The sequence below is a fragment of the Musa acuminata genome, chromosome BXJ3-6 (genome assembly GCF_036884655.1).
Source record: "Musa acuminata AAA Group cultivar baxijiao chromosome BXJ3-6, Cavendish_Baxijiao_AAA, whole genome shotgun sequence".
NCBI classification, from domain to species: Eukaryota; Viridiplantae; Streptophyta; class Magnoliopsida; order Zingiberales; family Musaceae; genus Musa; species Musa acuminata.
In genome coordinates this window covers 29,515,189-29,537,939 of record NC_088354.1, presented here as the reverse complement: position 1 = coordinate 29,537,939, position 22,751 = coordinate 29,515,189, and the positions used below count along the sequence as shown (strand labels likewise).

Here is a 22,751-nt window from a genome sequence, read left to right as displayed (position 1 = left end):
TAGTCCACACTAAGATTTATCAGCCATCACAGGCAAATTCTCTTAGTGGCCAACAGCTTTTGACAGGTTGGTTGATCCATCTTTTATCTTTATGTTGAAAGGTACATAAATTTCTAATCTGCAGAAAATCTGCTTAAGAAATAATTGTTATGATTCATTTCATCTGTTTTCATTAAACTAATGCATACATATGTAGAATATGAAACTTCAGTTAGGCAAAGACATGATTATGCTCCACATGCAAAGCTTCTGCAGAACACACCAGAATTAGAAAACTATGGTATGATATAGAAACGACTTGGTATACAGAACAATGTTCATCTTGTCATAATACAACGCTACGCTCGATACAGGTGGTACATGACAAGGGATATATATATATGTATGTATATATATATATATATATATATATATATGTATGTATATATATATATATGTATGTATGTATATATATATGTATGTATGTATATATATATATGTATGTATATATATATATGTATGTATGTATATATATATATGTATGTATGTATATATATATATGTATGTATGTATATATATATATGTATGTATGTATATATATATATGTATGTATGTATATATATATATATATATATATATATATATATATATATATATATATATATATATATATATATGAACCAAAGACAATCCATGATATACAATGCAATTGATGCCAATTAATTACATACTCTCTAATTAGTTATATGTTCTCTCCATTTAGCAAATCAATAAATAGGCTAATTTTCTTGGTTATAACATTGCTTTTGTTTGTTCATCAAAGATTATTTCTGGCTGTAGATTGATGAAACCGGCAAAACTTTCAACATATACTTGGGCTGTCATAAGCTATAATTCTCTCAGCATAAACCAAATAAGGATAATTTTCTTGGCTACAAGTTCACATTGGTTTGTTCATCAAAAATCAATTCCTACTGTGGATTGATGAAACCTGCAAAAATTCAATATATACTTGGCAGTGTTCTGCAACCCTAACATGATATCAAGAGCAAAACAGTCTTGAGAATAAGTATTGGTGACAACCTTGCACAACATCAAGCATAGGAGCAACCTGGCATGCTTCATCAACAGGTCGGTCCATCCACTTCTTCATCATCTCTTCAGCAACCAAGGCGAGTTGGTGTTGTAACACTGATGCCCCGAGAGGCCCAACCAAATTTAATCTCGTCGCAGCAGAAATAACATCTCTCATTGCCATGAACATATACATCCTCTGCGTGGTACTGCTATCAAATCCAAGAAATCCACATATGAGACCAAAAATAGGCGCATGATGGAAATAAACAGATCCTGACCCCAAGAATTTGTCTCTCATTTCTTTGAGAGATGGAACCTCGAGATATACCGATGCCGCTACTCTTAGAAGTGCTGATCCTTGAGATGCTGATGCTTTTCTACTGACTTCATTCGTTAAGGTTGCTTCGAGCAACCTATCCAGCTTAGACCAGGCAACAATGTCCGGAGACTTGCAGGCAGAATATACAAAGGGAAGAAGTAGGCTGCCAGTATTCTCCAAGACTTGTACAATATAGGACTTAAGATCTATGGGGTTCGTCACAAAAGTAGTTTGGATGGCAGCTTCAAGTCCATAAGAATGAGCAAAGCCACCGGTCGGAAGGACCGAATCCAATAGTTGCCACTGCCTCCATTGCAGAAGCTCACTTCCAAGTTGCTCATGCATTCCATCTGTAGCTCCATCATCGAAAGTTAACTTCACCATCTAATAGATAGCAAATGACACTACATAAATAACATTATGAAAATAACTACTGCAAAAAATACCTTCTAAATGGCTCTGCTATTTTAAGTTCAATTGTAACCCTTTTTTTTTCCCCACATTGCAATTGCTCCATTTTGTTCTAATTCAATATTAATATCAATGTACTCTGAAAAGTTAACTTCACCATGTAATAGATAGCGCATGACACTAGATAAATAACATTATGAAATGAACCACTAGAAAATAGCTTCAAAAATGGCTCCACTATTTTAGTTCAATTGTACCTTTTTTCCTCCCACATTGGAATTGCTCCATATTGTTCTAATGTAATCTTTGGAGCATGTACTGAGCCATTCTTTTATGGTCGCATGTACTGAGCCATTCTTTTATGGTCAATGCAACTAGGTGGAAAAATAATTTAAAGAAAAAAAAATAGCATAAAGTTTCTAGCCTGGTTTTATGATGTTCACGATAACCTTTAGAAGAAGTGGTGTATGATGGATTTTGAGATTGCATCATAGAAAACTTCTATTTTAGTTCAATTGTACCTTTTTTCCCCCCACATTGGAATTGCTCCATATTGTTCTAATGTAATCTTTGTAGCATGTACTGAGCCATTCTTTTATGGTCAATGCAACAAGGTGGAAAAATAATTTAAAGAAAAAAAAATAGCATAAAGTTTCTAACCTGATTTTATGATGTTCACGATAAACTTTGGAAGATGTGGTGTATGATGGATTTTGAGATTGCATCATAGAAAACTTCTAAGTAACCATATACATGATAGCATCAAGCCAAAAACCTGATGAGACCTTTACAAAGCTAAAAATCTACAAAGCTATACTGACTGTAAAATAAATGGTTTTATATATTTTGAGGTAGCAAAAGAGGAGAATCACTTGTGACAATATAGGCAATAATATCATACTGCACCAAAGTGGTGCTTATTGGAACAAGACAAAAACTGCTGCACTATGGCAGTAAGTGATGCAATACTTGAGTGTGTGTCAAAACCCTAAATCCACTTCTCACTCTCAACACATGAACGTCAAACTGCTAAGCTCTATGGGTTAGCAGAGACTTTTGAGGTAACAAATGAGGAGAATCAATTAAGGTTATTCCAAGTGCAATACATGCATAATAAGATCCTATTGCAGTAAATTGGTGTTAATCATAATAAGGAGATAAAAAATGAGTACTAAGTGATGCAATATCTTCATAAATCTACAACAACAAAAAATCCATAAAGTCCGATTGAATTCTATAAAAATCCAATATCTGCACGAATATCAAAACCCTAAATCCACTTCTTACTCTAAAGCCTGCGCCCCCCCGCACGTCAGTGCATGTTTTAGTTCCACTCACCCTCTCCCCGTCTCTCTATCACAAGCAAGCGCTGATATAAAGAACCTTTGTGTGTGGAGCAAAAGATACTGCCTTTCTATTCACGTTTTGCAAGCAAAATATGCCACAGAATGTCAATTGGCTGAGAAAAGATGATACATAGTATGCAAAGAAGCACATAGCAGACTCAAAGATTGAAACTTTGAGAAGGAAACTAAATGTGAGAGGAAGTAATAATACTGTAATCAAAACCAAGCGCATCAATTGATGTAATTATTAGAATGTGATCAAAATTTCTCTTCAGAAAACGCATCCAAACTGCATAATTGTGTCTCTACGAATAATACAACAAGCGTTATAATGAATCAAATGCGAACAACTCGCGGTGCAGACCATGCTTGCGATCCGGAATCCAGAGATGCGACGGGAACACCATCGTATTCCCCTCCAGATTCAATACCACAAGCCTTAAACCATCACAAATTCGAACCGGTCCGCGCAAAAGAAGGGAAATATCAAGAATTCCAGAGGATTACCTGCTTGCATCGACGACTACGGCGCGATCGCAGGAGGAGTCGACACCAATCGATCGGACAGCTTCTTCCCTGTCAACACCACCTCGCCTCCTCGGAGACCAAACGAAACCAAGAAATAGGGCCGGCTGCTTTGATCTTCGTGCAACTTACCTTGCGGCCCCAACTAAGGATGATGGCATCCTTCCCACATCCCCATTGGTCAAACACTCACTACGGTAATAATAATATTAATAATAATAATAATAATATTATTATTATTATTATTATTATTATTTAACAATATAAATATGTAAGGCAAATTCCTAAAAAAAATTTAGTTTTTTTTAATTAAATTTTTTTAGATAATTTTATCATGTGTAATTGCTTGTGCTTCCGTGTGTAAGATATTGATCTCGTAAAAGAGATATTATTGATCAGATGTATCTTGATGCATAGGCTCTTGATTATCTATGTCTTTATTGTTGGTCGTTCATATTATAAATAAGGATGATAAGAGCAAGACAAGATGCAAACACGATAATCTGAGAGTAAGAGAAACACACGAAGAGGGGTAAGAGAAACGCATGCAGAAGCAAAGATGATCAAGGTGCAACTCAAGCCATGAAAGAAAATAATGATAGATCGGATAAAGATGGGTGAAATAATCTTCTTATATTAAAAAAAAAAAAGAGTGCTCTAAAGAAAGTTTTAGAAATAAGAGCATTCCACAGGAATTTTTCAAATTTACTCATATAAGTATATATTTTCCTCAAAACAATAAAAATATCACAATCACTCCTTTTTAGCATCCTTGTAGAAAATTTAAATTCATTTTAAGGGTCAAAGTATCATCAATCCACCAAAGATTAATTACAAAAGAACATATATTATAGAAGATTTAATGAACCTTTCTTTATATTTAAATGAGGGAGTCAAATGGGTTTGGGGAACACCAAGTCACACATGTTGTCTGTCACAAAGTACAACTCCTCATATCCCATCTCTATCAAGTGAGGAAAGGATAAACAAGTTGAGCTTTGTCAGATTGTGCAGCTCTCTTAAAAGATTATATGTCTACATTGTATTTATTATATAATCTACATTGTATTATAAGTCTACATCACCCTCCATTGAATAATATTAAAAATATAATAATAATAATAATATTATTATTATTATTATTTTGCTAAAACCCACGGGAGATGGAAGAAGATGTGCAAGTCCTCAAAATATTTAGTTACTCTGCTAATCTTATTTCTTATGTAGTGTTTCATTCCATTTTAACTAAAATTTTATTGAATGATTTTTGGACAAAAAAAAAGCTCTTCTTTTTGTTTTTCTTTTCTTTTCTTTTTTTTCCCTCCAATTTCAAATAAACCCTTGATTTAAAAAACTAGCAACCTACCCTCTTTTTCTTTCCTTTTTCTTATCTCAGTTATAGTGTGTTTTTACTATAATTTATAATATTTTCTTGATATAGCTGAAAACACTGAAGGTAAAAAAAAAGAATAAAAAAAAGAAAGAAAGAACATCTTTTGTAAAAAAAATTAAAAAAAAAAGATTTTTTTTCATGAAATTGCCCAATTTTATTATCATATGCTCAATTGAATTTGATTGTTAATTTATACTTTTATGTTAATTTATTTGATTGTTCTAATTAAAAAGGAGCATACCTAATGCACAAGATTTCCGTCAATCCAGGATAATCAATATATGTAATTATTTTTCTATACGAAAAATACCAATACGAGATATAAAAAAAATAAAAATATATATATAATTTTATTTAAATATAAAAATTATTTTCGTGACACAAACGCTAACCTTCGAAGCTGAAAAGATGCAACCTTAGCATTGACTTGAACCTCCCTCCATCTTTTGTTGTTTCAACTACTGACCATATAATCAAAACTGTTAAGTGAATCTGAACCATTTGATTCAGTAATCAAAACTGCAGGTTGATAAATAATGGCGCAACCACGTAGTCTGATACAACACACTGAAACAAACCCATCTTTGCTTATTATCTATGATGATGCAATGTACCTCAAAATATAGATAAAAGGATTCAGCAGTGAGCAAACAATTCACATCATCTCATCTTTGCTAACAAGCCTTGCATTATTAGCAAACTGGTTTTCACTTACATCATCCCCAAGATTTTTAACATCGACGGTGATGATGGTGATGACGGTGTGAACGAAATGATGTGGTCACGTGATGAGACGAAGAACAAAGGTCAGGCACAAAAGCAGCATCATCGGATGCAGGATGAAGCAGGTTTCTTTGCCAGCCGAGCCCTGAAGCCGTGGGTGGGGATGGAATTTCCGGCACCGCCCAGTAGTACTCCGGATGCTGGCCCACGCATTCATAGGCATCCAGATCGCTGTCAACAGAATGATAAGGTGGTGACGATCCATGGCTTCCGAGCTTTCCACTGTCAGCCTGTGGACCAAACAATGTTCATCAGTAGATGAAGTATGCATGTCTCAAGATACAATAAAAATTGAGAGTATCCAGCTACATTCTTTATCCCCTCTTGCAACATTGATGAGGAGTCATTATGCATCTTGACATATACCAAAAACAGTAAGCCTAAATGATGAAACAAGCGTAACATATCTGCAATCAAGTTTAGGACATGCTCGTTAAGGAAGACAACACAAACTGCCACATGCTATATATGAGATTGGGTTCATGATGTATAACAGGATGTGGTTTCTGATGTAAGTTTACCCTAAACCAGGAGCTCACTATCCACATCAAATGCAACTGATGGAGAACCTACCTTAGAGGCATTATGCTCTGCAAAACCATTTTGATTGATATCTGGGAAGCCAAAGAATTCATCAAAAGGCCAATCAGGTGCACTTCCAGACATACTGAACCCTGATGCTGGGGCCATGCTTGCCACTGAACCTCCAACCCTGGCTATTTGACTGGATGAAACTGCATTGGTCTCAGTGGATGACATAAGACGCAATTGTTTAGATGGAGATAAGACAGCTTTTCCTGCAGCATGCAACTGCCGGTTAGCAACAGGCACTGATTCAGCAGACTCAAGTCCTACTCGCACCCCTGTTAGTAGAAATCTTTGGTGAGCAGACACGTAAGAGTTTGCTGTGTGTATAGAAAGATCACATTTCCTGCAAAGCAAGGCACGGTCTTCCAAACAAAAGAAGTAACCAGAAGCTTCCTGGAAAAACAAAGACTTAGTTCTATATGTTCAAAGTAAAAAATATGCACAGAAGCCCAATAAGGACATCATTAAACACATACATATTGCCACATAAGAACATCATATATAAATGCAGGAAATTCAACAAATATGCATGTGAGAACCAACATTTAAAGATGTTTTAGCTGGCATAATGAAGTTCAATATTCAAAGATGGATATCGATGATTGATCAGTCATAATTCAAAAACACATGAATCATGACAAACTAGCAAAAGCATCCCTCGCATCCAGATAGAAGCAAAGCATACATTCAGATAATCACCAAAACAAAAAAGAACACATTAGCACAATGCACTGAACTTAAGTTTCCAAGAATCTGTATAAGTTGTACTTAACCTTTTGCACCCAGCCTAAAAGGAAGACAAAGAAAAGGATCAATGAAAATCATGTCTTTATTTATCAAGAAAACAAGGAAAGAGTATCTTAAATCATTTCTTTATTTATCTAGTACTGCTTTCTCCACAAAAATAATTATTTGAGTGGTACTTGTAACACGTTCATGGTCTAGGAACATTAAAATTTTAATATTTATTGGAAGCCAGACTTTCTTAGATAGAAGATGACTGACAATGTTAGTATAAGTATCCAATTTGAGAGAACTGTATGAATGGTGGAAAATAACAATAAGAATGACAACAGAACAATGGATGTAAGATCTAAAAGGATTCTAAAAGCTTTGACCAATTTTAGATTCTTGACTGCATTGTGACAACTCAGGAAAATATTAAACAAGAAGCAACAATACCTAGAAATCACATGTAAGAATTAACATAACAGAGAGCTAAGCCTATAATCTAATACTAGCCATACAACTAAAAGACAAAAGTAAGCTGGACTCAACGTCCACATATACAAAAAGAAACAAAAAAGAAAGATGACTTGATTGAACTCTATTGCAACATCGATTCGTCCATTGCTTCTGCTAGGCATCCCTAGGGCTGTGCTGTTTATGAAGCGGGTAGAACTTCAAAAATGAATGAACTCAAATATACACCTTCCTTGTGATCAAATACCTCAACAGCTGCCAACTTCTTGCTGCAGCTTGTTTGATTGCCCCACAAATCCAGTTAACCCATTAGCTCTGAACATCTTCCAATTATGAAATTTGGCACGAGAAGCTCCATATCATCAAGCTCAAACACTGGAGAAAACTGGAAATTTATTTTCCATGACTACATATGGGGAACAGCTATTCTGAAAGGTCAGCCACATAGAGATTGATGAGTCACAAAGTTAATCTAAAAATTGTCTTCGCTGTGTTATCAATATGCTGATTTAGGAACGCAAGCTTTTAGTTTTTGCATCTTGATTAATATATATTTTTTCCTTTGAAAAGATCACTGACTTCCTATGTAATCCATTGTTTAAGTCGGAAGTGCATGTGAACTCTACCAGTTTGCCACCACCAAAAATTAAATTACCATGTTTTGCTTTTCAGCATGTGATTCATAGGAGCCATTCAACTGTAGATGCATTATCCATACACCATTCCATATAGATCCATCATCTCATGTCATTTACACGAAATATGACATTTCATTATGGCTCCATTTTGCATGCCATGTGATACATCTGATCATTGTATCCTACGAGTCACCATCTACCATCCAATAGATGGTGACACCTCTTCAATTGCACCTTTAATGAAAATTGGGCCAACAACTGTCTGCTGTTATGTAATGTCCTGCCAACCGTTGGTGCAAATTTGACAGATAACTAAAAGTATGAATGGAGAGGTCTTGCACCCAACTCCCCTTCTCTCTCTCTCCCTCCCCCTCCGTCTCTTTTTTGACTCCTGAAACCTTTTTGCCTCTTTTTTCTCCCCCTGGGAAATACCAAAAGCAAGCAGCAATAGTGGCCAACGAGCAGCAGATGTAGTCAGTGATTAACACCTCCTCCACATTCAATTTCTTATCTCTTCCTCGTCGTCAAGATCTAGCATAATTCCAACAATTACTCTGCTGGCAATGAAAGGATTATCTATAGATGAAGTTGGGGTTAGGATATGAAAATCCTGATCCTAATCAGTTGGGATGAGTTCAGAATTAGCCAAGTAAATGTTAAAAGACAATCATCCTTTTCGAATTATTTTGCTATCTCCAGTGGTAAAAATTCACATATAAATCACTTCCAAAAACAATAGTCTTGAAATCTTGAAAGAGGGTTTATATTTCCCTCACCTTATACGAAATAACCAGCCCTTATAACCCAATAAAATTAGCAAACAGGTAAACTATGAATATGATCTGTAATCACAATAAAAGCATCTGTAACACCCCGATTAATCCTATATTGGAAGTGTGTAAAAACTAAGATTGACTTACGAAGGTTTGATGAGCAACTACAATCAACTTCAGCTTAGGTATTTTGGCCAGTGGCTTGGGCCAAATGAAGTTGATAAGCCAGCTAGCTCATCAAACCCGGGTCATGAAAGCATCTCCCTTTCTGATGCTTGACCACCCTCCAAATGTTTGGCTTGAATGTTAACCTCCTGCTAGACATTCATTGACTGCAAGAATTGTGTGCAAAGAATTTTCATATTAGCAGGTCATGATATGAATTATATGACCATTAAAATATTTTCAAGCTGTTCTGAATCTTCTGATTCCCTTTCTTTAGCAGAGAAAAATTAATACAAAGTTTTCTGAGTTTATTCCTGAAAAACAAATTTTGCTTTAGCTGCAGTATATTAATATACATTATAGAGTCCACGTCCAAATTTAGAATACATATATTGGTAATCTCTGTGCTCACTTTCCTAAAAACCAAGTGGATCAAAGCATTCATATTTTTGCATAGATTAACCAACTGTGTGAAGATGATGACACAGTTCCCTAAGTAACTTCATAAGTGATCCAATCTTATAACTCAAGTGATAACTAGATTTAACTATTTGTCACCATACTATCAAACTTATATTTACAGGCACTATGATGCATGTGCTGCGAAGCAATAAGTCCATATGCACAGTGTTCTGAACCCCCTATTCTTTCTTCAGTCATGCTATGTTCCTAAGTCCCTTGCATTAACTTCATTTGGCATACTATTCACCTGCTAGCATAGTGAAGCTCCAATTCAGCTCCAGTTCCGGAATAAGTGAAGCCATCAGAGATTAGAGACCACAAAGTCTGTCTCTTGTATGATATCATGGACAGTAAGTTGCTCCACAAAAGTCACATCTTTACACCAATTCATTCATAAAACAGGAATATGCCCTCAAACAAAATCAGATTAGAACGATTGATCCGGAAAGAAGACGGCAAAAGAAGCAGCAAACCGAATTGCGACCAGGTCCACCTCGTCGTACCAGAAACGATCAAGGCGGCCCATGAACGCGAGAGAGAGAGGCAGAAGGCGGGGCACCTGGCAGATATCGCACTTGGGGACGCCAGAGGCGGTGGAAGAGCTGCTACCCGAGACAGGGCCGCCACCGTCGTCGGAGAGGAGCGGCACCCTCTGGTGCTTCCCGGCAAGCCTGTTGGCGGCGTGCACCTTCTCGTCGCAGGCCCAGCAGAGCGCGGCCTCGTCCGCGCAGCAGAGCACCGCCGCCTCGGCTGCCTCGCACGCGTTGCACTGTATCTTCATCTCCCTTCCTCCGCCGAAGGAATCCTCCTCCCCCTCTTCCTCTTCCTCTTCCTCTTGGAGATATTTCCAACAAGAAACGAAAGGAATGGATCGAAACTAAAGAGAGTCTATATTATATTAATTTGGCGAAGCTGACGCATTAAATGCTTGATTTTGGCTTTTAAAGCAATAATATCTTCTTTTTCTTCATTCCCATTAATTACTTTATATTTATTTTCTTAATTTATCGAGACATACTAATTGATTAATATTATTTCACAAATAATGAATATTATAATACAATAAATTTTAAAAAATATTTATTTTTTAGATTAATGAACTATTTTTAAACAAAATCAATATATATATATATATATATATATAATCATCCACAAATAATATTATGTTTCAATAATTTGGGATCTATTGTAACTTAATTAATTTAAAAGTACTTAAATTTATATTTATTATAATTTTTTATCTTTACCTAACTAATTAATAATAATTATTCATATCATATTAAATAAATTTATTTATAAACAAATATCTAAAACAAAAGATTAAGGTCAAAGAATCTCAATATCCTTCCTAATAATCAACCAATGATGTTTTGAATCAATATTGATATTAATTATAGTCTTGATTAATTATAAAGTCACCCATGCTGGCATGAGCTCAAAACAAAATTCTTATTATTTTCTTATTAATCAAGAAATACACTTTTCAAACAAAAGCAAAAATCAATTATAATTTTTCAGTATTAACTAATAAATCAGATACCAATATTTAGGAACAAGAGATAGATACATATATAAACAATATTTCGATTGAAGTGTTCAAAATGACTGGGAAATGTTGTCATGTTGATGATAAGATAGTTCACACTCGCTAGTAGTTTCTCTCTTTTCTGTCATAAACCCTTAAATTAATGTAGTTTTCCTTTTCCTTTCAACAAAAAAACAAAAAACATCTTGATGTCATGTAACAACACATTGGTGCATAGTATATAGACATACATATAATAATCTGGAATTGAGGACCGAAGGCTCCACAGGTAGCTAAATCTTGATCTCAATTCGAAGTCTGGTCTTTGCTGCCTCTACGTGTGATGCAATCCATCATTCGTTGATTTCTTGCCGGGCGAATCAGATTTCAAAGCAAAAACGAGAAATATATGCTATCACTAACTGTCACGATCTGAATGACTAATTGAGTCATCAACTTGATGGTCACAATTAGAATGTCTAAATCTAATTTAATAGTAATAGTAATATATTCTTCCAACTTTTTCATTGATGGGTGAGCCTCGCACCTATAAACCTTTCTATTTCTATTTATGAATAAGTCTCTCATCATCGTGATGTCAATCAATTATCAGGATATGACTCCTCAGTATAATAGTTGACATGAGAATTTCACTTATTTTTATCTAATTAGCTCTACATGTTTAAGTTTAGACTAATAAATAGTCTAAATTTATCCAAATTTTATCATAGGTTTATCTAAATTTTAGTTTACTTTCGACATGTATGAGATTAAATCTCGATGTGGTACCGTTTCTCTAAAAGCTTTATATATATATATATAATAATAATAATAATAATAATAAATTATTTAAAATACTCATTAAATTATTTAAAATACTTATGAGAACTCAAAAACTTACCAAATAAATTTTTTATGATGTCAAATAGAGATAAGGAGGTAAGTATTAGATTATGAGGTCTTATTTCTTATAAATTTGATTAGATTTTGATTATAGTTATCGAACAATAAAAAGAAAGTCTATTTTTGATATAATTTCTTAGGAGTTAATCTTGATGAAAGAGATTTTCCTAATTATCATCTTACACTCTCTTTCTCTCCTAGGGATGAAACACTACAAATTGAGATTATAGATCTATTCTTAATCTCCCTATGTCCCTATTTTATAGCTAATAATAGTCTTATGAATGATACGAATAGAGGAGAATACGAGTTTAGTTTTCCTTACAGATCGATATTATTGCAGCTTTCAAATATGACGATAATACATTTATAATCAAATAAAGATTTCCTTAATGATTTCGAAAGTTACATAATTCTAATCTTGATATATCATTATTTGATTTTTATTCTGACATTAAATTTTTTCACATAACAATAACATAATTATAATTTCTATATGCCTACAATTGGTATTAAAGCCAATTGTTTTGAAATCAAATAATTTAGATAAAAAAGTATATCAAGTTTGTTTTATGTTTAGATCTATTTGTTAATATTATTCGCTGGCAAAAATGTATTATTCAATTTTGATTATATGATGCTTGAACGATCTGTCAGTGTTGTTGATTTGCTTTCCTATCTCGCCCAAGTTGTTGCTTGATTATAAGTAATGCAAGGTTCATCAAATTTGACCGATGAACTATCATCAAGCTATCGATGATAGTATTGTTGAGGGCAATGATTTTGTAGCGAGAGGTGTGACAACCGATGATGATTGCATGCACCATTGCCTATGTGCAATAGCCCAAGTATCGTTATGGTTGCCTGCCTAGGTTGTTGGTTGTTGTGCATATAGTAGTGTCACTTCTTGTGACGACTACAACAATGCCATTACCTCAAACCGACGCAGCATCATTGCCTTTGACCGATGGCTACAGCAATGCAACTATGACGATATTTGTTGGTCACAACCGATGTCGATTAGACAGCAAAGGTCATAGCTCCTAGTTGAAGTACAACAAACACATAAAAGCAATCGCACACCATGACGACCATGGAGGTCGCTGATCAACATGTGAGCATAACTGCATGGTTGAACACCATGGTGATTAGTGGGGTTGCCAGTTAGCTGTGTAAGAATGGCCATGCATCTCAACAGCTCCATGCCTTGTGCAGTGGTAATTGAGAAGCAAAAAATTTAGGGTTTCATCTATTAAAATTATAGTTTTACCCTTATGAATTTCTTTAACAGTTCTACCCTTTAAAATTAGATATTTACACTGTATCATAGTAAAACTATAGTTTTACCATTTAAAAATTAAATATTTTTGACTTATGTTCTCAACTCTGAAATTGACTAATTTGACACGCTTTGATCAAATATTTTGATTAGACTTAATTCTAAATATATTTTGATTGCTTGACTAGATTTAGATTCAATCAATCTCATTTTGACTGAATTTGAAAAAGTTAAATTTTAATTAAGTTTTGATTTTGGTCAACTTTAATTTTGATTGACCTAATTGAGTTGATGTTTAGCCAATTCTAGGCTTGCCCAATTAAATATGATTGATTGGTCTAGATTAGAATATGATTTATTTTTATGATTTTCTCATATGATGTATTGATAAAATTTTTTACTTATGATAAGTAAATTTTAATTATTATTTTGGATATTTATTATTCACATGCATATGTTAAAAATTATAAAATAATATTTACTTTTCACATAAAATTATGATTTATATTTATCATGATTACAATTATCATATGAGTTTCTTCTTTTATCCTAATAAACATTTAATAATTATTATGATTATTATTTATTATTATTAAATTATATATATATTAGATTAAAGGATATTTGGTGAATATTATTTGTAACTATAAAAGTGGCCTAAGATGGGATATGAATTATAATTAATATTTTATCATTTATAGGATATTTTAAATTATATTTTATATTATTGTATTAGTCTTGTAGATATCAAAGTGGCATAGACAAATGAACTTATAAAATTACATCAAAGAATTAGTCCTAAATAATATTAAAAATAATATTTATAACGACATACATAGTTAAAAAATTTAGATAATTCTAAAAGAGAATATACTTCAAATAATTATATGATGTTATAGAAAAATATTGTTTTGCATATCATTACAACTTAGGATTTATATCCAAATATAGCAATATTACTCCATAAGGGTGATATTAGTCATCCATAAATAATTTTTAATGAACACTAGATATATCAATATTTCACTAAAGATAAAATATGGATGATATCAATAGTTCATCATATTTTATAAACTCAAAGTATTAATATTATTTTATATTTTTCAATGATACTTCCTTTCATATACACATGCTTTTAGTGTCTTTGTACTTTCAGGTTCAAATTATTCAGAATTTTAAGGTATATACAGTTCGCACTAAGTTCATTAGATCTTAACCTAATATTACTTATTGAATGGCCCGTAGACTTAATTGATGAAAACACTATAAAATAAATTAATGAAATAAATACTTATAAAGGATTTAATAGGCTCATTCTAATGTTTATAAGAATGATAATTACAAATAACATAAAAAACTTCATTACCGCCTACAACTAGCTCACAAGAATACTTAAGAGATAATGGTGTTAAGAGTACCATCTGTTGAATCTCGTATTTTGATGATGAAACTCCTTGATATATGTTTATGATTTAATCTGCGTTTTGAGTGACGCAGGGTGCTTCGATCAGGATGAGACAATTAAAGCAGGAACATCATGTTGTGCCGGAGGAACATGTCAGAAGATTGGACGTCGGGCCGGTGGATCGGTCGACGTATCGACAGAAGGCTTCAGGTCGTGGACTCGGGCATCAGGCCAAGAAGAGCGGGTATTGTGCCAAGGATATCGAAGTTGCGGAGTCAACTGGCCGATTGGGCAATAGGTTGCAGGAAAGGCCGATGCGCCGAAGAATCGGACGAAGCGTCGAGGGACCAATGACATGCCGGACAACGTGATTAATGCTTAGTATTAATTGTCTCTATCGAAGTGTTTGTTTTAAGTGTGCAGGATTAACTACGATGAAAGATAGACAAGCAGCAGGAGTTGCGCCGGAGTCAAGTTCATGATCACGTTGGGAGTTCGAGAGTTCGACGGAAGTTCGGACGGTCGTCGGAGGTTCTGCGAGAACAGATCCGAGAAGTCCAGAAGCTTGCCAAGCGAAGCTCGTCGGAACTTGCCAAGTGGATCGTCGCAAAGTCCAGGAGTTTGCCGGAAGTCCGCAGGAGCATCACCGAGGGTTCATCGGATGATCGACGGAAGTTCGCCGGAAACTCGCCGGAAGGAGCGATTGACGCACCGAAGCAAAGCTGCAGAAATTGTCTTAGATTTAATCGTAGTTAGCACGTTGATTAAGTTGGAAAATGGGAGGTGATCCCATTGGCTTAATCTTGGGGCAATTGGGCCCCTGAAAGACTGAAATTGGGCCGAATGGAATGAACCATTCGGACCCTGATTGCACCAGGAGGTGCAACCGCCCAGGCCAGGAGGTGGCACCGCCTGGGCTAGGCCTTCCAGCGAGACTGGGCGGTGCAACCTCCCCAGCCGGGAGGTGGCACCGCCTGAGCTCAGTCTTCGAGCTAGACTGGGCGGTGCAACCTCCCTGACAGAGAGGTGGCACCGCCTGAGCTCAGTCTTCGAGCAAGACTGGGCGGTGCAACCTCCCTGGCAGAGAGGTGGCACCGCCTGAGCTCGGTCTTCGAGCTCTGCCAGGCGGTGCAACCTCTCCAGTCAAGAGGTGCAACCGCCTGATCCCGGAATTCCGGGATTTGATCGTTTTGAGCTCCAAATTTGAATTGGGTTGGGGCCTATAAATACCCCACCCATTCAGCACTGAGACAGCAAGAACTTACCCGAAATCTTGATCTTTTCAGTGGTTCTTAGAGCTCAAAACTGCTAGTTTTCCTCCTCCTTCTGTTCTTCAAGTTTGAGTTGTAAAGAGAGGAGAGAAAACATCTGTAAGGGTTGTCTCCTAAGCCCGTCAAAAGGAGTGAATCTGTAAGAGGGTAGTTGGCCTTCGCCTATTGAAGGAAGGCCTCTAGTTGACGTCGGTAACCTCATCGGTGGAGGAAGCCAAAAGTGGAGTAGGTCAAGACTGACCGAACCACTCTAAATCTCTGGTTTGCGTTTATTTTGAGCACTTTATCATTACTGCAAACCTCCTACATAGCTACTGCTCTCTGCGCTTTTATGAATGAGTTCTGTGCAGTTTACGTTCATGTCTTAATTCCATTTACAAACTGCAAACTGCTCTCTGCGCTTTTACGAATGAATTCTGTGCAGTTTACGTTTACGTCTTGATTTCACTTACAACTGCAAACTGTCTTCTGCGCTTTTTTTTACGGACAAGGTTCTGTGCAGTTTACGTTTACGTCTTGATTTCATTTACAACTGCAAACTGTCTTCTGTGCTTTTACGAACAAGGTTCTGTGCAGTTTACGTTTACGTCTTGATTTCATTTAGACGCAAACTGAGTTTAGACGTAAATCTACGTTTAGACGTAAAACTGCGTTTAGACGTAAATCTGTGTTTAGACGTAAAACTGCGTTTAGACGTAAATCTGAGTTTAGACGTAAATCTGCGTTTAGACGTAAAACTGCGTTTAGACGTAAATCTGCGTTTAGACGTAAAACTGCGTTTAGACGTAAATCTGAGTTTAGACGTAAATCTGCGTTTAGACGCAAACTGCGCTTAGACGCAAAACTGCGCATATACGCAAACTGTGTTTAGACGCAAACTGCGCTTAGACGCAAACTGCGCTTAGACGCAAACTGTGTTTAGACGCAAACTGCGCTTAGACGCAATCTGCGCTTAGACGTAAACTGCACTTAGATACAAACTGTGAATCAGCTTTTGCATCATAATAGTTTCTATCGAACGAACGCAGCTTTCAGTTTTAATCGCTGTAAAATTTCCGCTGCACTAATTCACCCCCCCCCCCCCCTCTTAGTGCTCTCGATCCTAACACCATCGACAAATGAGTCGACACAGTTGGTCCACTACCGAAGGTGCAGGCTCACACAAGTGCCTCTTCCTTACTGATGTAGGAGACTTGGTGATGTGAGGCCGCATAAGTGATCCAGTTAGAAGTCATTCTATTGTCACTGACCCGATTCGGAATGACGAGGTAGGCAGTCTAAGATCTTCCTTGTTGCGAGGTTCCTCCCTAGGGCTAGGGCATCGGGATGTCCTCGGGCGAAGGGTTATCTCATGATTATATGACTACACCCTAATAATGGGGTCACCTACTAACCATTGGCTATCTTGCATGATAAGCCGGTGTCGGGGGTTGCCTAGCACAACCCCTCCGATGCTTAAGTCAATAAAGGGGAGAAGATAATATGTAAGCTATACGACTAGGGAGTCCTTGCTAGTCATAGGTGCCCTGCAAGCCAATTACGTGAGTGATGACACATGTGACATGATACACACTTTTTTTTCTTACTATTTATTTGGTATTTTTCTCACTCTATATTGTCTATTGCATGTATTGTGATGTTTATGGATCTATACAATAAGAATCGGATCATGAGATTACGATAATGAGACCAATTCGTCTTTAAACACAGACTCTAAATAATCCTGATCATAGTCACTCGAGAGAGACATCGAGATGATCGGATAGACTGATGTGCTATACACCCGTCCATATAATAGAGGCGGTTGGTCTCATAGCTGCTCATGTGGGGACACTAGGGATACTGCGCAGGTGCTCATTAGAGAATGAGTTCACTGATTAATCCGCTCATGGAATGCTGGATGTTTGATGATACCGTATTATCAGACATGATTTCGTCATCCCAATGTGTCTTTGGTCCGTAGATTTGAAACACTTGTTGAATCTCGGATTTTGATGATGAAGTCAATTGTCATTTGTTGTCTAATCTATGTGTTGAGATAAGTGTGCAGGATTAACTACGATGAAAGTTAGACAAGCAGTAGGAGTTGCGCCGGAGTCAAGTTCATGATCACGTTGGGAGTTCGAGAGTTCGACGGAAGTTCGAACGGTCATCGGAGGTTCTGCGAGAACAGATCCGAGAAGTCCAGAAGCTTGCCAAGCGAAGCTCGTCGGAACTTGCCAAGTGGATCGTCGCAAAGTCCAGGAGTTTGCCGGAAGTCCGCAGGAGCATCACCGAGGGTTCATCGGATGATCGACGGAAGTTCGCCGGAAACTCGCCGGAAGGAGCGATTGACGCACCGAAGCAAAGCTGCAGAAATTGTCTCAGATTTAATCGTAGTTAGCACGTTGATTAAGTTGGAAAATGGGAGGTGATCCCATTAGCTTAATCTTGGGGCAATTGGGCCCCTGAAAGACTGAAATTGGGCCGAATGGAGCTAATCATTCGGACCCTGATTGCACCAGGAGGTGCAACCGCCTAGGCCAGGAGGTGGCACCGCCTGGGCTAAGCCTCCCAGCGAGACTGGGCGGTGCAACCTCCCCAGCCAGGAGGTGGCACCGCCTGAGCTCAGTCTTCGAGCAAGACTGGGCGGTTCAACCTCCCTGACAGAGAGGTGGCACCGCCTGAGCTCGGTCTTCGAGCTCTGGCAGAGAGGTGCAACTGCCTCAGTCAAGAGGTGGCACCGCCTGAGCTCGGTCTTCGAGCTCTGCCAGGCGGTGCAACCTCTCCAGTCAAGAGGTGCAACCGCCTGATCCCGGAATTCCGGGATTTGATCGTTTTGAGCTCCAAATTTGAATTGGGTTGGGGCCTATAAATACCCCACCCATTCAGCACTGAAGAGATACAGATCCACACCGAATTCTTGATCTTTTCAGTGACTCTAAGAGCTCAAATTTGTGTAAAGTCCTAAAGTTCTCCTCTTCTCTGTTCTTCAAGTTTTGAGTTGTAAAGAGAGGAGAGAAAGGATCTGTAAAGGTTGTCTCCTGAGCCTGTCAAAAGGAGAGAAACTGTAAAAGGGCAGTTGGCCTTCGCCTATTGAAGGAAGGCCCCTAGTTGACGTCGGTGACCTCGCCGGTGGAGGAAGCCAAAAGTGGAGTAGGTCAAGACTGACCGAACCACTCTAAATCTCTGGTTTGCGTTTATTTCGAGCACTTTATCATTACTGCAAACCTCCTACATAGCTACTGCTCTCTGTGCTTTTACGAACAAGTTTCTAAGTTCTAATCTTTCCGAATCTACATTCATACGTCAAAAGGTGTTTTCGTACGATCTTTACATTGCAGCTTACATTTACGTCTTGAATCTGTTTATAACTGCGAACTGTCTTCTGCGCTTTTACGAACGAGTTTCTTTGCAGTTTTGACTCTATTTATAACTGCAAACTGTCTTCTGCAATTTTACCAATGAGTTTCAACATTTAGACGTAAAACTGCATTTAGACGTAAATCGGCTTTCCTCGCACAATCATCAGATTTCTGTTTACGTTTACATCTTGATTTCAATTGCATACTGCCTTCTGCGAGTATACAAACGAGTTTCAAAGTTCAGACGTAAATATGCGTTTAAGACGTAAATCTGCGTTTAGACGTAAATCTACGTTTAGACGTAAATCTGCGTTTAGACGTAAATCTGCGTTTAGACGTAAAACTGCGTCTAGACGTAAAACTGCGTTTAGACGTAAATCTGCGTTTAGACGTAAAACTACGTTTAGACGTAAATCTGCGTTTAGACGTAAACTGCGCTTAGACGCAAACTGTGCTTAAACGCAATCTGAGCTTAGACGCAAACTGCGCTTAGATGCAAACTGCGCTTAGACGCAATCTGCACTTAGACGCAAACTGCAAACTGCATAAATTGCACTTAGACGCAAACTGTGTTTAGACATAAACTGCACTTAATCATAAGTAATCTTAGAATTGGCTTTTGCATCAAAATAGTTTTTATCGAACGAACGCAGCTTTCGTTTTTAATCGCTGAAAGATTTCCGCTGCACTAATTCACCCCCCCCCTCTTAGTGCTCTCGATCCTAACAATTGGTATCAGAGCAAGGTTAACTCTCTAACGGATTAAAACCCAAAGAGAAATGGCATACGCCGGAAACCAAGAGGGGCATTCTATTACGCGTCCACCCATGTTCAGTGGGACGGACTACACCTACTGGAAGACCCGAATGAGGATCTTTCTTATTTCTATGGATTTTGAACTGTGGAATCTTGTCGAAAACGGATTTTCGAAGTCTTCTCTTCCAATGATCGATTGGAATGATTTGGAGAAGAAGGCTTTCGCTCTTAATGCAAAGGCTATGAATGCCTTATTTTGTGCACTTGATAAAAACGAGTTTAACCGTGTTTCAACTTGTGAATCTGCATTTGATATTTGGCACACACTTGAAGTGACCCATGAGGGCACAAGTAGAGTAAAAGAGTCAAAAATCAATTTGCTGTTACATTCTTTCGAACTTTTTCGGATGAAACCGAGTGAAACCATTGGCGACATGTTTACCCATTTCACGGATGTCGTCAACGGTCTAAAAGGACTCGGAAAGAGCTTTTCGGATTTTGAGCTTGTTAATAAGATACTAAGATCCCTTCCTAAGAGTTGGGATCCTAAAGTCACTGCTATTCAAGAGGCAAAAGATCTGCGAAATTTTCCTCTTGAAGAACTAATCGGGTCATTAATGACCTACGAAATGACTTGTAAAGCTCATGAAGAGCAAGAAGACATCCTTCCAAAGAACAGGAAGGATATAACACTCAAAACTTCTGAATGCCACTTGAGAGAAAACTCAAGTGATGAGGACTGTGATGATGACTTGGCACTTCTAACAAGAAAGTTTAAAAAGTTCTTTAAAAGAAACAAGTTTAAGAATGATGCAAAAAATAAACTTGAACCCAAGAAGGACCAAGTAATCTGCTATGAATGCAAAAAGCCGGGACACTACAAGAGTGATTGTCCCCAAGTCAAAAAGAGAACATCAAAGAAAAAGGCGCTTCAAGCAACATGGGATGACTCAAGCGCATCCGAAGAAGAGGAGTCCAATACCGAGCAAGTTGCTCATTACGCCTTAATAGCCATCGAAGATGAGGTAACAAATTCAATAGATGCAGATTTATCCTTCGATGAATTATTAAATGCTTTCCATGAATTGTTTGATGAGTGTAAGATTATCAGTAGTAAATATAAATTGCTAAAAAAGGAGCATGATAGTCTTATTTGTAATTTCGATAAGTTAAATGCTGAACATTATGATAGTTTAAGTTCATGCATAAAATGCCGTGATCTAGAAACTCTCCAAAAAGAAAACTTGCTACTTAAGGACACCTTGAAGAAATTCGAGGTTGGTAGCAAGTCATTGAACATGATCCTTACAAACAAGGGTCACGTTCCCAAAAGAAGTGGAATTGGATTCGTGAGAAGTCCTCACCAAAATCCAACCACCTTCATAAAAGGCTCCATCTTACATGTTCAACACCAAACCAAGTGCAACTTTTGTTGCAAATCTGGACACAAGACACATTGTTGTCCATTCAAGAAAATAAGTCCAAACAAATTGATTTGGGTTCCTAAAGGAACCATGATAAACTCTATGCAACATGATAGAAAATGTAGATCTATTTATGAGGCACCCAAAAGCAAATGGGTTCCTAAAAATCATCCCTTCCTATAAAAACATTAAAATTTTAGGTCGGAGCAAGAAATAATATTCTGCTCCTTGACTCTCGATAGTCATAAACCAAGAGTCAAAAAGGAACTCGCAATGCTTAAGTGACAAGTGGAAGTTATGAAATCACAAATACGATTTGGATACAACCTTATTAGAAACATATGATATCCAAATTCACATATCCCCTTGATCTTCGAACCCGTTAACACTATCATCTACGAATTAATTCTTGTATCATGAAGAAACGAAATATGTCATGATCTTAAAAGGGATACCAAACAAACTATCAACATACGTATGACATATGCACGTTAAAAGATCTATCTTGATCGTACAAGAGCTTCTTCCTTAAATAAAAACTCATACGAAATCACGCAAGAAACATTTATTGCTCTGAAATAAAAAAAAAAAAAAACTCTCCTCAAGGCAAAGGCTCCCCGATCAAATCACATTAGGTGCTCACTGGCTGCAGGCGGTGGCACCTCTCCAGCTGGCGGTGGCACCTCCAGCTACCACGGGTTGCCAGAGGTTGCACCGCTCCAGCCAGAGGTGCAACCGCCCGCAACTCTGCCTTTTTAAACCCACACTAGGGCCGACGGTGAAACCGACCCCAACTCACTCCCATTTACTCCTCTACTCTTTCAAGTCTCCTCCATTCTCATTTCACTCCTCTAAGCCGTCCAAATACCTTCCATTTCAGAGCAAAACATCAAGAATCCTTCCTTCTCTTGAAGATTTCACAAAGGTACTCTCTAAGAAGCCCTTAAATTCTGTTTTGTTCTTCATTTACTCTTGCTCATCATCATCCCTCTGAACAGAAGTAGTTATGGGATCTAGAAGATCCTCAAGGGACAAGGGAAAGAGGAGATTAATAGAAGAGTTTGATTTCACTCTTTTCGATTCAAAATACCATGCTGAAAAATTTCCCTCTTTCGAACTTAGATGCATCAGTAAGGGAAAATACGTAGATCTAAATGAACTAAGAGACTTAGAGACTATCCA

At 37.1% G+C, this 22,751-nt stretch overlaps 2 protein-coding genes across 3 annotated transcripts; both read right to left on the bottom strand.

Moving 5' to 3' along the window:
* Positions 1–884: 884 nt before the first annotated feature.
* LOC135640407 (urease accessory protein F-like) lies at positions 885–3,798 on the bottom strand. 2 transcript variants are annotated; one of them, XM_065154800.1, is made up of 2 exons: positions 3,640–3,798; positions 885–1,759 (listed from the first exon to the last, which is right to left on the bottom strand). In XM_065154800.1, the coding sequence occupies exon 2, from the start codon at positions 1,757–1,759 to the stop codon at positions 1,022–1,024; it is 738 nt and encodes a 245-aa protein (XP_065010872.1). In that variant the 5' UTR covers positions 3,640–3,798; the 3' UTR covers positions 885–1,021. The 2 variants fall into 2 exon arrangements, with proteins under 2 accessions (XP_065010872.1, XP_065010873.1); XM_065154801.1 differs by having other exon boundaries at positions 885–1,725.
* A 1,820-nt stretch (positions 3,799–5,618) lies between these two features.
* On the bottom strand, positions 5,619–10,518 carry LOC135641676 (B-box zinc finger protein 23-like). Its single transcript, XM_065157287.1, has 3 exons — positions 10,222–10,518; positions 6,407–6,814; positions 5,619–6,063 (listed from the first exon to the last, which is right to left on the bottom strand). Exons 1-3 carry the CDS (start codon positions 10,441–10,443, stop codon positions 5,782–5,784), a joined length of 912 nt encoding a protein of 303 aa, XP_065013359.1. The 5' UTR covers positions 10,444–10,518; the 3' UTR covers positions 5,619–5,781.
* Between the last annotated feature and the right edge of the window lie 12,233 nt (positions 10,519–22,751).